This window comes from Molothrus aeneus, chromosome 13, assembly GCF_037042795.1.
Source record: "Molothrus aeneus isolate 106 chromosome 13, BPBGC_Maene_1.0, whole genome shotgun sequence".
NCBI classification, from domain to species: domain Eukaryota; kingdom Metazoa; phylum Chordata; class Aves; order Passeriformes; family Icteridae; genus Molothrus; species Molothrus aeneus.
Genome location: NC_089658.1, coordinates 4034792 through 4048387, shown reverse-complemented (window position 1 = coordinate 4048387; position 13596 = coordinate 4034792). Strand labels below are relative to the sequence as shown.

The 13596-nt window shown below is 41.5% G+C and overlaps 1 protein-coding gene across 1 annotated transcript in view; it reads left to right on the top strand.

Moving 5' to 3' along the window:
* The window catches only part of HMG20A (high mobility group 20A), a 40057-nt gene extending 30488 nt beyond the window's left edge, over positions 1 to 9569 (top strand). Inside the window, exons 7-10 of the mRNA XM_066558630.1 lie at positions 2255 to 2330; positions 3171 to 3386; positions 4428 to 4571; positions 6813 to 9569. Coding sequence (XP_066414727.1) covers positions 2255 to 2330; positions 3171 to 3386; positions 4428 to 4564 — 429 coding nt within the window. The 3' untranslated portion in view covers positions 4565 to 4571; positions 6813 to 9569. The remainder of the gene's footprint in view (positions 1 to 2254; positions 2331 to 3170; positions 3387 to 4427; positions 4572 to 6812) is intronic.
* The last annotated feature ends 4027 nt before the right edge of the window (positions 9570 to 13596 follow it).

Genomic DNA, 13596 nt, shown 5'->3' with positions numbered 1-13596 from the left:
GGCATCATGCACTCAGTTACACTTGTTACTGGAAAGCTTTCAAAGGTTTGTGCACACAGACTGAGAGCAGGGGTTGCCTCGTGGTACCTGCTCTGAAAACACTTAATGGAGTAGTACATTTATTATATCTGCTCCTTCCACTGTCTGCAGCCTGACCATGGCAGCAAAGGTGAGCTTAAACCCCCCAAAGTCTCAGCTGTCTCATTACCATACTTCACCAAGTCTCTAAGAACTTCAAGCCTGATTCATTGCAGAATCTTCAGAGTTCAGCCCCAGTTTTAATAACCAGATGAGATTGTTGACTCTTGAAGCATCTCAGTCTTATTTAGGGTAAATGATAGAAAGAATTCTGATTGTCTTTTGGTTTGAGGAATGACTAAATGATACGTGAACTGAACAGACTGGGTCCTTTCCAGTAGGAGGTAATCAAAGCCTTAGGATTTTAATCTTCAGTGAACCTCAGAGTGGCTTAAGTACTTCAGTGTTCTCAAGAGGATCTTTTATGTGCTGGGTAATGTATTTTGTAATGGGAGAGTGCTGATGGTTTTAATGATCACTCTTCTGCTTAGTAGAATTTCTTGCCTTTTGGAGACTGGGCAGTTACATCTAAAGCCTTAATTTTTTTGGTTTTTATCTGAAGAACCTTTGCCAACCTAGGGCTGCAAAGAGAATATCTTCTCCTGGCAGTTCTGTCTCCTCCACCATCTATTCTGTAGGAGCCAGTGATGATCCAAGCCAGTGGCTCTTTGCACACAGGTAGTAACAGTGAGCACAAATTAGAATGTTTAAAATGGATGTTTTATAAGTGTTCTAACCAAGCTTCATAACTGCCAACATTTCTTGGTGCACATTAGTGTTGAGATCCTGGATTCTGGGGTGAAATTAATTCTTAGCCATCTAGGCAGTGTTCAGACAAAACAAATGCATTATTCACACTTCTGTGTATGTCTTCTCTTTCTAAATATACTCTTGAGACATTTGCCCTGTAGCAGCATGTACAAAAACTTCAGTGAAAAGCACGTGTGATCATAAACCCTAAATAAATCCTACTGTGCCTCACAGAGCTGGGAAGAGTTGCCCTTCCCTCCAGTCTCCCCTGTTTCTCATGTGTCTCCAGCTGATTCAGGCCAAGTAAGGTTTGAATTCTCACTCAGTAAATAGAGAGCTCCTCAGCTGTAATTGTGCCACACAATAAAAGCCAGCTTATCTTTAAAGGCAATCAATGGACAGTCTGTCTCCTCAGGGGAAACAGAGTAGCTGTAGTTCCATCTAGTCCTGTCTGTCTTGGTTGGCTGTCAGCTGGCATTCAGGTACCCCTCTGTGGCAGACAGCACCGTGCTGCTCTGAACTCAGGGCTAGAATTCCCTTATCAGCTGTCAGACATTGGGGTTGTCTGCTGGAGGACACCAGTCATGTGTAACACTGCAATTCTGGATGATGAGTTTGTGATTCATTATCAGCTATGGTGTTTGAGAGTTGTGAAAAGCTTTTATTCTCCACAGACACTCTTTCCTGCATAACTTCATTTCTGTGTTAAGTTACAGGTTGATTGTAGTTGCTGCAGTTTATCAAACCAAATTTGCATTGGCTTTGTCCGTAATGATTCAGGTGCTAAAACAAGCATTAATTCCTGTTGATTTAGAAGTGGTGACTGAAGTATGTTATAGTAGGGGATTTTTGCCTTGAGTCAAATCACATTATGTACAGTTTTTTGACTAAGTTGTAGAGCATTTCCTGATTTACAAGTGTTTTTTGTTTTTTTGCTTTGGTGTTGAAAGGCCAAGAGCCATGAAACTTATTGTGCATTTTGCTCACTCTGTCTCCTGTTTGTTGATATTCCTGTAAAGAATATTTCAGAATGTGTCAGTTGCTTGATGGTGGAAAATATGAATGCATTCAGATAGTTTTTAAAATAATAATAATAGTTATAATAATAATAATATAATTCTAATAATATAATAATAATTTAAAATAATAATGAATAATTCTTAGGTATAATGTCATTAGGAGGAAAGAGTGTATTTTAGTATGTTGTATGTTCTTTCTTAATGATGGTTGGATTAAACCTATATCTTGAAAATCTAAGACACTTCCTTTGGCCTTTCTTGGTAGGAGCTGGAAGTGTCTTTAATCCATACAGCTTTTAGCTGCCTCAGCTTTTGGTCTCCTTGGCCTTTTATTCTCATGATCAAAACAGTTCAATGAATTCCTGAAAACAAACTGTTTAACTATGCTATTACTTGTTCTGTTGTAGAAAGAAGCAGATACAAAAGAGAGATCTGTCTTTGATATCCCAATCTTCACAGAAGAGTTCCTGAATCATAGTAAAGGTAATTTTAACTTTTCCAGGATGCTTTCCTTCTTGCTTTTCCAAAATTCTTGGCAAATGCTGTCCAGCTGAAGGGTCCTTGCACTCTCCCATCTCAGCTCACGTAAAGACTTGGGTATAGTTTCTGCTATTACCTTACCTCTGTATATACACAATGGCTGAAAAGCAGTTTTTCCTGGCATTGTCTTCCCAAATTAGCCTTTTTTGAGAATGTTTCTGATGTTTATTCCAGCCAGTTCAAGGTTTGTCTACTGTTCTATAGGACTAAGAAATATCAAAAATGTATCCTGGTGGTGATCAGGCTGGTTAGCAGTATTTTAATTCCCCCCATATGTGGAAGATTACACTGATATATTTTCTGTTACCCTGTTTAGTTTTCATATCTGTGTGTCTCAAGGTTGAGTATTTTTTGCCAGATTTCTTGAAGACTTTCCTGACTGAACAGAATTTAGATTCAGATACTTTCTGTGGTCAACAGAAGATTATTTTTGTAACTGGTATCTTGATTGCAAGATTCTTAGCACTGCTACTAAACTTTGTCATGCTGATTGCATTTGAAATCAGTCTTGCAGTCTTCCTCCCTGATCAGTTCCCCCATTCATTTCCATTCTGATGCTTTGAATGTTTTCCTAGTTGACTTTGTCTCTAGGAATGATCTCTGTCAAGTGCCACTGTAGGTGCTCTTGTCACTCCATGATGTGATGCTCTTTATCTATAAACCGCAACGGCACCATTTGTAATTATCAGCTGAGCACTCCAGAACATTCTGTCTCATTGCCTGTTGGTCCTAGAGATGTTTGTAGCAGTTTTTTGACTCTCTGGGATGGGTTGATGTTGGCAGCCCGTGAGGCGGAGCTGCGGCAGCTGCGCAAATCCAACATGGAGTTTGAGGAGAGGAATGCGGCGCTGCAGAAGCACGTGGAGAGCATGCGCACGGCCGTGGAGAAGCTGGAGGTGGACGTGATCCAGGAGCGGAGCCGCAACACGGTGCTGCAGCAGCACCTGGAGAGCCTGAGGCAGGCCCTCACCAGCAGCTTCGCTGCAGTCCCGCTGCCAGGTGGGCCTGGGAAAAGGAACTGCTCGTGTTTGTGTCGTGTTGTGGCCTGAGAACACGTGGGCTGCTGTCACAGACATGTTTGATGAAAAATCCTTTCGTTAGGATTTTTTCTCCTGAGAAGCTGAGAGGCCTCAGAAATGAAATGTAAACAATGATTATCTGCTGCTGTGGAATGCAACAGGTGCATCTTTGATTAGTCTCATGTGGTTGTTTTTAATTAATGGCCAATCACAGTCTGGCTGTCTTGGACTCTCTGGTCAGTCACAAGATTTTATTATCATTCCACTCCTTTCTATTCCTTGCTAGCCTTCTGATTGATCCTTTCTTCTATTCTTTTAGTAGAGTTTCAATATATCATTTTCTTTTAATATAATATATATCATAAAATAATAAATCAGCCTTCTGAAACATGGAGACAAGATTCTTGTCTCTTCCATTGTCCTGAGACCCCTGTGAACACCACCACAGGCTGCTCTCGTACTTCTGTGCTCTTGGCCATTTCTGAGCTTTTGTTGCGTGGGATAATGAAATACTAAAATGCATGCAGGGGGAAGTGTAGAGTCAGTGCTTTATTTCAACATGACATTTATTTTCTTATTGCTCCTACTCTTCCTAATAAAGTGAGACACATATTCAGTCCTGGCTCTCCTTCACTTGTTTTATGAAAACGTTACTGAATAGAATAGACAGGACGTGCAAGTTCCTTGATTAAAATAAGGGCTGTGTCTGTATTGTCAGCTGCCAGGGAACCTGCTTAGATTCTATGAATGCCCAGCTGAAAGAGTTTGTTATAATCAACTATGAGACCCAAATAAAAGAGAGCCATGCTTCATTAGTCCTGATATCCTTGGAACTACTCACTTTGTGGAGTTAGGAGGACATTGTTTAGCAGAATCTGTCACAAGAGGTGGTGCACAGCAGAATCACCTCCTATAGCAGTTTGTGAGTTGGCACAAATTACCCTTAGCGTAGTGTTAACTTTTTTGAATTTGCTGTGGTCATGCAAGTCTCTTGTGGCTCATTCCACTGTGTTGACCGTAGGCAGTGGGGAAACTCCCACGATGGAAACGATCGATTCCTACATGAACAGACTGCACAGCATCATCCTGGCCAACCCCCAGGAGAACGAGAACCTCATCGCCACCGTGCGGGACGTGGTCAACAGGCTGGAGCGTTAGTGACGGGGTGAGTGCTCTCTGCCAGGCTGCTCCTGGTGCCTGCTCCCTGCCTTTGGCACCTGTTCTGCTGCTGAGGCCTCTGCTGATCACCACATTGTACAATCCAAAGGCTTTCTTCCTCAAAGCTGCAGGAGCAGGTTGTCTTAATGAAAGTCAAATTGGGTTGAAAGGATTCCACGGCATTAAAGGGCTCTGAAATTCCCTTTAGCTCCAAGATCTTTATGTATTTGTATAAGGTGAATAAGAGTTCTGACGGAATGGTAACAGGGTGACTAATTTAGAAGAAGGTTCCTTTCTTGAGTGAAGTAAATCTGAAGATTTTAGCAGTAATTGTAGAAACTGATGGCCATGGGGAAATTCTATTTGTCTCAAGAGGTTACAGGTGAACTCAATTCTGTTATAAATTGAAAATGCTCTACCTCTGCTCAGTGGCACCTGTAGTCAAGCTGTTGTAATGAGGAAGGCTTAGATGCAAAGCTGTACATAGCATTTGCTGAGACTAATGTTTATGTGGCATGTGCGTAGATTATTATTGAGCTCATGATTCTGTATTTTTGCTGCTGTTTAACAGCTTGGAAAACTGTAATAGAGAACAGAGTTGAAAAACAAATTAACAAAGAAGTAAATACCAGTCTTTCTGCATTACTGTGCTGCTTTGCATTTCCCACACCTCTCACTCCCCCACTTACCCATGATGCAGAGCTCTAGGCAGCCATGAGGAGTTTGCCTATTTCTATTTTAACAAAGTGCATACCTTCATTCTTCAGGCATTTATTATGTAGAGATCTACTGTACATGTCTTGAATAGTGTTTAGAAATGCAAATAAAGCTGCCTTGTGCCATCTGCAAATATGAAGACAGGGCTTTTCATCCTTTCTGGTTCTGACCTTTTGTGGTGCTGTGTAGAACAGTTAATTACACATTTCCCATTATAGTGTGGCTTTAGCTGGGAGATCATTGTCCTTCAGGAGGGTAGCCAGATGGAACACACTGTAGTTCTAAGAGATGACTGAGCCCCCAGCAGAATAAAGAAGTGCCTTTACTGCTGCTATTTGTGAAGGGAACAGCTTGTCGATCCAGGTCTGGGATTTTTCAGCAGCTCATCAACCTCCTCCTTTTTGTATACTGTTTTCAGTTAGTTCTCAGGCTCAGAGAGAGAAAACCTCAGAGGGGAGGTTTTACAGAATGGCTAACAGGGAGAGCAGTTTCTCATCCATCAGTTATTAGAAGGGTATGCCAGGCCCAGAAATGGATATTTGTCCTTTAAGCACCTTGCTAGAAAAATCATATCACAAAGCTACTAAAATTTAGACTTTCATTCTCTTGCCAGGTGGCTTCATCTTTCCTAAAGGATGGACAATTCCTGTGTTCCTAAACATATAATTTTCTTGGATAGGCTAGATTTGGCTGTAATTGATTTAGAAAAAGTAATTCTTGCTTTAAAATTCTTCCTTCTAACCTCTACTTGAAAAATAGTACTTCTTTCCTTTCTTTTCCTACCAATGCCTTCTCTCTTTTCAGCAGCAAAACAGTGTGAGGCAGTCAAAAATGGGATTAATAATCACATAGTTTCACTGGTCAATGACATGCTTGTAATGGAATATAATGATCAAATAATTAATGGGACTGTTAATTACACTGACTTTCACTTGGCACTGATTATATTTTGAGACTAAATTTTGGAAGGAAGAAGGTTGGGTTTTGTTGGATGCAAATCTAGAAAATGATAGAGATTCCCTGGAAAACAAGGAAGCTTTGGATAAAAGGTTCATCTGGCACATGATAAACTGTATCAACAAGCTGTCATCACCAGTGTCCCTTTGTTAGTGTGCATATGTGTATATTAATGCTGGATGTTATCTCCGTCAACCAAGTGGTCTCTGTTTGAGGTTGGGACACATCACAAATCAATACCACAGAAAACTGTGCCCATAATGCTCCTGAAAACAACTCTTTCACAGATCTGAGGTGGGTTTCGGTGGCTTTGTACATTGTGTTTAGGGATATTTGATTATACTGGTCAATATTTTGGTTTTTCTGTACTGCATGGTAAAAACTTCTTTGTGCAAACAGTATATGGGGAGCACTGGATGGAAACAGCCACTCAGTTTGGTTGTGTCTCTAGAGGCTGCTTTACTATCCTGAGTGTTGTGTTTTCAGATCAAACACCCCACACCCCTGTCATGGTGCCTGTTTGGTCCTGGCAGATTGTAGCCTTCTAACCCTTATTTTTCTGTTTCGTCTGCAGGTCTCGTGACCCGGGGAAGCTTTACAAAATTTTTTTGGCCAGTGTGGAATAAGAAGCCATGGGGGAAAGCCTGGGGTGGGAGGCAGGAGGGCAGGTTTGTGCTGGGCCCTGCCTGTGTGATTTGTCAGGGAGACAAACAGATCAATGCATTAAGAGATGTTAAGAAGCCACGGACACCGCCCACTAAGCATTTGGAACTGTCCTCTGTGTGACCATTTAAGAGCATGCAACTTCTGTGCAATCTACATTTTTTATGGATTTTGCTGGGTGTGAGGGTGCCTGTGTTCTGTGGACTGGCTGGCTGTGGAGATGAAATCTCAGCTTGTGAAATGGAGTCAGCGTATATGTTGTAGTAATAACTTTGATGTGTTATATTGCCTAATGTCTTCTAGTGTCTTTTATTTTGTTTTCATGTTTATCCTGTGGGGTTACCTTCCTTCACTTCAGTTCTCTTCTTTTGATCTTGTTCCCTGATTCTTGCAGTACTGGATAGCAGTGTTTGTGTTCTCTGCTCTAACAGGGAGTTTTTCTTGGTGCACTGTCTTGTCCTCCTGCTATGTTTATAGGAGCTTTTCTTAAGCAAAATCCTGGGGGTTTTTTGTGTTAGCCTGCAGTTCCTACAATGTGAGTTTGCCCCTGCTAGAGACTGGCTGTGGTTGATGCTTTGTGACTTGATTCTACTATGAGACAGACTTCTTCTCTCCCCTCTCTTCAAGCACCTCTCTTGCACATTGCATCCTGCTCTTCTGTGAAGGTCTCCTGTCATCTCTTGAAAACGTTTGCTGGAGCATTTTACTATCCACAAAGATCAGTGGAAATCAAGATAGAAGGTGAAACATTAGTTCTTCTCAGCAGGGAAAATGGGATTCTTCAGTTTAGACTAAACCCACAAAGCTTGCCCTTCATCTGATACCTTGTTCAGTCTAATTTAATGTTACTGCTTTGTTTTTGAGAGAATGATCTCATGGGGAAAGCAGTTTTCTATAAAAAGAGAAATGGGCACAGGAATTGCATTTTTTTTCCCCTCCTGCCCTCCTGAAATTGCTGTGCTGGGAATCAATGTGTCTGGAAGCAGCACGTATATTTTTGCATGAATTATTAGAGCAGAGAAGGTTATTAGCAACTAGCTCCACATAGCCCACAGAACTCAGCATTGCAGCTTGTTTCTGCTCTCACCTTTTGTACAGTCCAGTACTGCCCATGGAGCCCATGGCATTCGGCATTTTGTGCTCCAGCTGACCTAAATGGCCTTTCACTTGCATTGAATAGAGCTCTGCATGTTTGAGTCTGATCTTGCAGAGCTACACCAGACCTCCTGGCAGAGCTGGGGCACCCACTGCCTGCACTGGCTTATGCAAAACTTTCCCTGCCCTTTGCTTCCTGTCAAAGTGTTGGTTCTGACTTTGGCTCAGCACTTGTTGGACGTCTCTGGGCTTTTTGGGGGTGGTTGAAATTCTCTTGCTCCCACGTGACAATCTCTTTGCTCCTGCTCATGACGTGTGTTAAGATTCCCTGTTGTGATGTGGAGGTTGCTTGTGTTGCTGTCAGCATCACTTTCATGTACCTGGACACAAATATTTTGAAGATTAAAAACCAATTTCTTCTTTTCCTGCGCTGTACACATGGACGTCGTGCTGGCCTGGAGCCGTCTTCAGGTCAGCGCCTTTATGCCAGGTCTCAGCTTACTCCTGGGGTTATTGCTGTAGCCAAGAAGCAAGGATTTCCATGTAAATCAAGTCTTCCTTCAGGGAGGAAACTCCTTTCTCTTGTTATCTGTTTTGCTTTCAAGACTTCACAAAAAGGAACCTCAGTTTGCTGCATTGACTTCCACTCTCCTTAGCATGGATGAGACCAGCTGATGCTGCCATGAACTTTTTTAGTGTGTTCTGAAAAGAATGTTGTAAATCCTAGAGGTTTTTAATGCCTCCAGTAGAAGCACCTACACCTTCATCTCATGTATGTATCTTGGTTTTTTAGAACTGGTGATGTTTGACTCTCTGTTGAAGTGGCCAAAATGCGCTGCATAGCCAAAAACTGATTTACAAAATCCTGAAGTTCTGTCTGTGGCATCCTACCTAACACCTGGAGTTGTATCCCATAAAGACTCCAGAAATTCCATGTAATGTAGGATGCACTTCCAGGCTGTAACATATGCAGTCCATCAGTAGGGTCAGATGGCTCCAGGCTGCCTGCTTACAGAAATCTGCTCATGGATACTGCTCATCCATCTCAGCTGAGAAGCATGCAAGTGTTGTGGGATAGGAAATTTAAAGTGATATTATTAGCTGGGGGCTGACAAATCTCTTGCTTCTTCCCACAAGGAAGGAGGTGGGGTGGATTATCCATCTTGAAGCAGCTGGGAGAAGACTGAGTTCTTGCTCACTGATGATGTGACAGATGATGTTTTGTCTCATTAAGAAGCTTCTTATTTATGTTTATTAACCCTATAAAAATGGATTTTGTCTTTCCAGTGTTTTCGGAGTGTCACTTCAGTTTACAGTTTTCAGTGTTGACTGATTAAAAAAAAATGAAGTGGGTGTCAAGGAGAAGAGAGGAATAAAATGATTTTGTCACTTGCAAAAATGTTAAGAGAAATATATGAAAGCAGAATCCATTTGCTGGATTAACGTGTTTGGAATTGTTTAAATGCCAAGTTTTCTGTACAATGTTTTTGTAATTAAACTTTGGAGCTCCTTGGTTTCTAAGAAGTTGATGTGCTTGTTTGACACTGCTTCATTAAAATTGTTCAACGCTGAATCCATTCTGATTCAATTTTAACTGCATTTTCATGAAAGAACTATTGCTACATTGATAGCTCCTCAGAGATTTTGGCAATTCCATGTTAACCTTTGAACCTTTGAAATTCCACCTCTCCATCCTAAGGTGTCTTCCTCTGGAAAAGCTGAAGGAATTTAGATTATTACTTACAATGGTGAAAGCATCAGAGTTTTTGGTTATAACTAATGGTTGCCAGGGTCTTTCCCCAACTTGACTAACTTTAAAAATGTCATCTCTCATTCATCCCTTTTTTTACATCTTTGTCTTCCTTTGTCCTCCCTAATTTCCCACCATCATAGTGATTTTCTTTAAGAACCTTCTGAATCATAACTATTGATAACTATTCATAACTCCCCACTTGATTTTCTTTTCCCCTACTAGATTTTTATCCTCTCTTTACCCACCTGCTGGCTGAGAATGAAGCAAACTGTAGCATCATGACATTTGTACTTGGTGTAGGTGCTCTGTGGAGGAGTTTGGATGACTTCTGCCTCTGCTGATGCTCTTTCTGAGGTCACAGTGCTGTGAGCAGCCATGTCTTTATGCTACTTTTGTGGTCACATCTCATTATTTTGGTTGACAGATTAATGCCTGCTCTGTCTATACCAACAGGCTTGGTACTGTCCTCTTCCTGGGACAGACTATCTTGAGATTTAGAATGCTTTGGAGATTCTTTAAACCACTAATTGTGTAATGGTGAAGATACTGGATAATCAGCTGCCATGTGACACTGCCTGGTTTGGAGCTGGAGACAGGAACAGCCAGACAGGTGCACACCCAGAGGAAAGAGTAAGAGCAGAACAGCAGTGAGTTCATAACGAGAGAAAAACCTCATTCCTCTGTAACCTGTGCTCCTGTTTGTGGCACCAGGAGCAGATGGTGGTAAATCATGCTCAATTTGAGCAATGTGGTGTAATACTTCCTCTGTTTGTTCCTGTTTGTTCCCCCTGTTTACTCTGCAGCTGGGCAATTGGCCTGATGATTAATTATCATCTAAGGGAAGTGGGGGGATCTGAGGCCTTCAGGCTCTTTAGAGGAAGAAATCACTTCCTCTCTGCTCAGGCAGCTTCCTGTTGATAATGTGGATTCATTTGGAATCTGAAATTGGGTCTTTTTAACCTTCTGCTTCATTGCAGTTGAACCCTTCAGAGTCATGATTACACTGATGCCTCTCCTTTACTTTTACCGTAGCATCTTTCTGCTTGGGAACCATCAAGAGTTTTGCTGCTTCTTTCTCCTTCATTGCTGATAGTACTGAGGTTTTTAAAATGTTAATATATTAATGATTTGCTATCTTAATTGCAAAATCTCTGGATTTTGTATGAACTGTACCATTTTGTGTGTGGTGAAGTGTCCACATCCATTATGTAATACAAGGCATAGCATTTGTACTTCAACTTATTTAAGGGTTTTATTAATTAACCTGTAATTCTTATGCTGTGGAGGTTTGGGTGTTTTTGCTATTTCCTGTGCAAGCACTAATGGTTTGTGTGTCTGAGGATGTAAAAATGCAAGTTATTCTAAGATGTAAGGTAATTGTAAGGGTCTCTGCTGTCTCTTCCCATTGATGAAATGGCTCTTCTCCTAAAGTTGTTAAATATTCTGTTTACTGAATGGTCATGCATGCTCTGGAAGGCAAAAGGCATTCTCACTTTTCCCTAGAAATATGTCTGTGCACTGAAGTCCATGTGATCTTTTTGTTTATAAATTTGGATTCTAAAACCTTAATGAAAAAGAGTTCTACCTGTCCAAATCCTGGGCTGCTAGATACCATCTGGTTTCCTAGAATTGAGTGGAACAGTGTTACTCCCACTGAATACCTGACTCGCTGGAAATCAGAGACAGAGTTCTAGTTTTTGTTTTGAAGCAATAGCCCTGTGGGATTTCTCTTTCTATCTCATATCAGCAGTTCTAGTTTTATTAAATCTCTTCTAGTGTTAATCAAGAGAGAATTCCCTCATCTAATTTATTTGAAATACTGCTTAAGCCCAAGACACTTGCAAAGAAATCCCCAGCTGAAATTCAAGGCCTACAAACACTGTTCGAAGCCCTCCCCCTTCAAAGTGGGTGTTAACAACTGTATCAGTATTTGGATTCTTCTCAGAGGAAGTTCCTTTTTCTCAATAACACTTTAAATTCCTGCCTATGTTGGGTTTGTGTGTTGAATGTTGAAGGAAGAGAAGTAAACTGTTTGGACTGGGGGCAGATTAGCAGGAAATTTATCAAAGGTGCAGGCCAGCAGGGTGGCTGAGTCCAGGAGAGTGAAAAGCTCTGGAAAATTAATCTTACACCTTTCCCAGGAAGGACTGTGGTGCTTTTAGGATGAATGTTGTACATGCAGCAAAACAAAGGCTGCATTCCTTGTGTCTAACAGCTGGTTCTGGAGAGTGTTGACATGGTCATCCAATGATTTCAGTTCTCTGAAATTGCTTTTACCCAACAAAGCATCTGCTCCTGTAGGAGTACTTCTGTGTAGTGGCTTTTAGGCACATGTATGAACTTGATATGCAGGAGGAAGGGGTTAAATTTTCTTTTGCTTACTGGCATTAATGATGAGTGGCTCAGACATATGTAAATGCACAGAGACAAATTCTGTTTACAGCCTTTTTTTTTTTTCCTTTTGTGATGAAGGTGGCAAGAATTGCTTTCTATCTTCACCCTGCTAAAAATCTGTGAAGGGACATGGTAGGATAAGGACAGAAGAAAAGGATACAAGAACAGAATTTGCCTTTTTTCTTGAGGTTAATGTTCACTTACTGCCAATACAGAAAAGGTTGGGTTTTCAGCCTCAGTAAATTTGAATTCAAACCTGCAAATTCCATACATTCTTGAAGTGCTTTTGAGGAGGAAGAGTAGCAAATATAAAATGAAATTCCAGCTGCACCCTCGTTTCAGAACTTCACAGTTATGTGGTTAATGTGCATTTCCAGATCTCTGAAATCTCTGTCCACTTCACCAGTTTCCTCCTGGGGGGAGCAGTGCCCTCTGATGATCCATCTTGGTATCTCTGATTGAGAGTGAGAAAGCCTGGCAGTGAAGGCCGGAGCCAGAGCTTCTGCATGTGAAAATTTAAGTCAGTTCCCTGGTTTTGTTCTAGGCATATGGCAGTTTCTCAGGGGTTTGGTATCTGTTTTTTTTTAATAGATTCATATCTTTGTTTCATGCAGATACATTATTCTTTTCCTACCACTCTTTGAGAGCTTGTCAGGGTGAAAGTGGTTCAGCAAGTATTCCTGTGTTACAAGGACAGCAGCATAGAAAACATGACCTGAGTTAGCTTGTCTTTGAGGTCATCATTCTGACTGCAAGGATGGCTGTAATAAAGATTTCTGGTTGGCTAAAGCTGTCTCTGTGTGTTGGCAAAATCAGCCTGCCTGACTTGGAGCTAGCAGGAGCTATGAATACATAAATCCATGGAATGGAAGCTTTGCAGCTGTTGGTATTTACACAGCACCGTGTCTTTGCAGAGCTGGTTTTTGTTCTGGAAGCCTGCAGCAGCTTCACACTTCATCAGCCCCACCAGCTCTCAGGTGTACAGCAAGGTGGCAGCTGCTTCTCTATGGCCTTTCTCCAGCCAGGAGCACCCCTGTCCAACCCTGAGCTCCACTAGTGCATCAAAATACTGAAAAACTACACAGCTTTTGGTTGTTGTAGAATGTTGTCTGTAGTTTGTGAACTGGCTGAGCTGCTGTAGAAGTCTGGCAAGCACTAGGGTTTTTTTGAAGTGAGCAAGAGGATGAGAGAGGAGATGAAGGGAAGCAGGAGCTCCTTTCTGGAGTATCCTGCTTGCATCTTGGCTCTCAGTTTCACGAGACTGCACTCTGAATTGCTGTGGGAGCACAGACTGTAGAGAATTATCTCCTTTTCAGCACCTAGGGCTGTCAGTAAATACGTGACAATCAAAATATAACTCCTGGCTTCATGCTGTTGCCCTTATCTGTATGTTTTTCTGTATGTCTTGCTTTTCTTTCTCTCTCTTCCCCTCTTCCTTTGTGCTGAGCTGTTT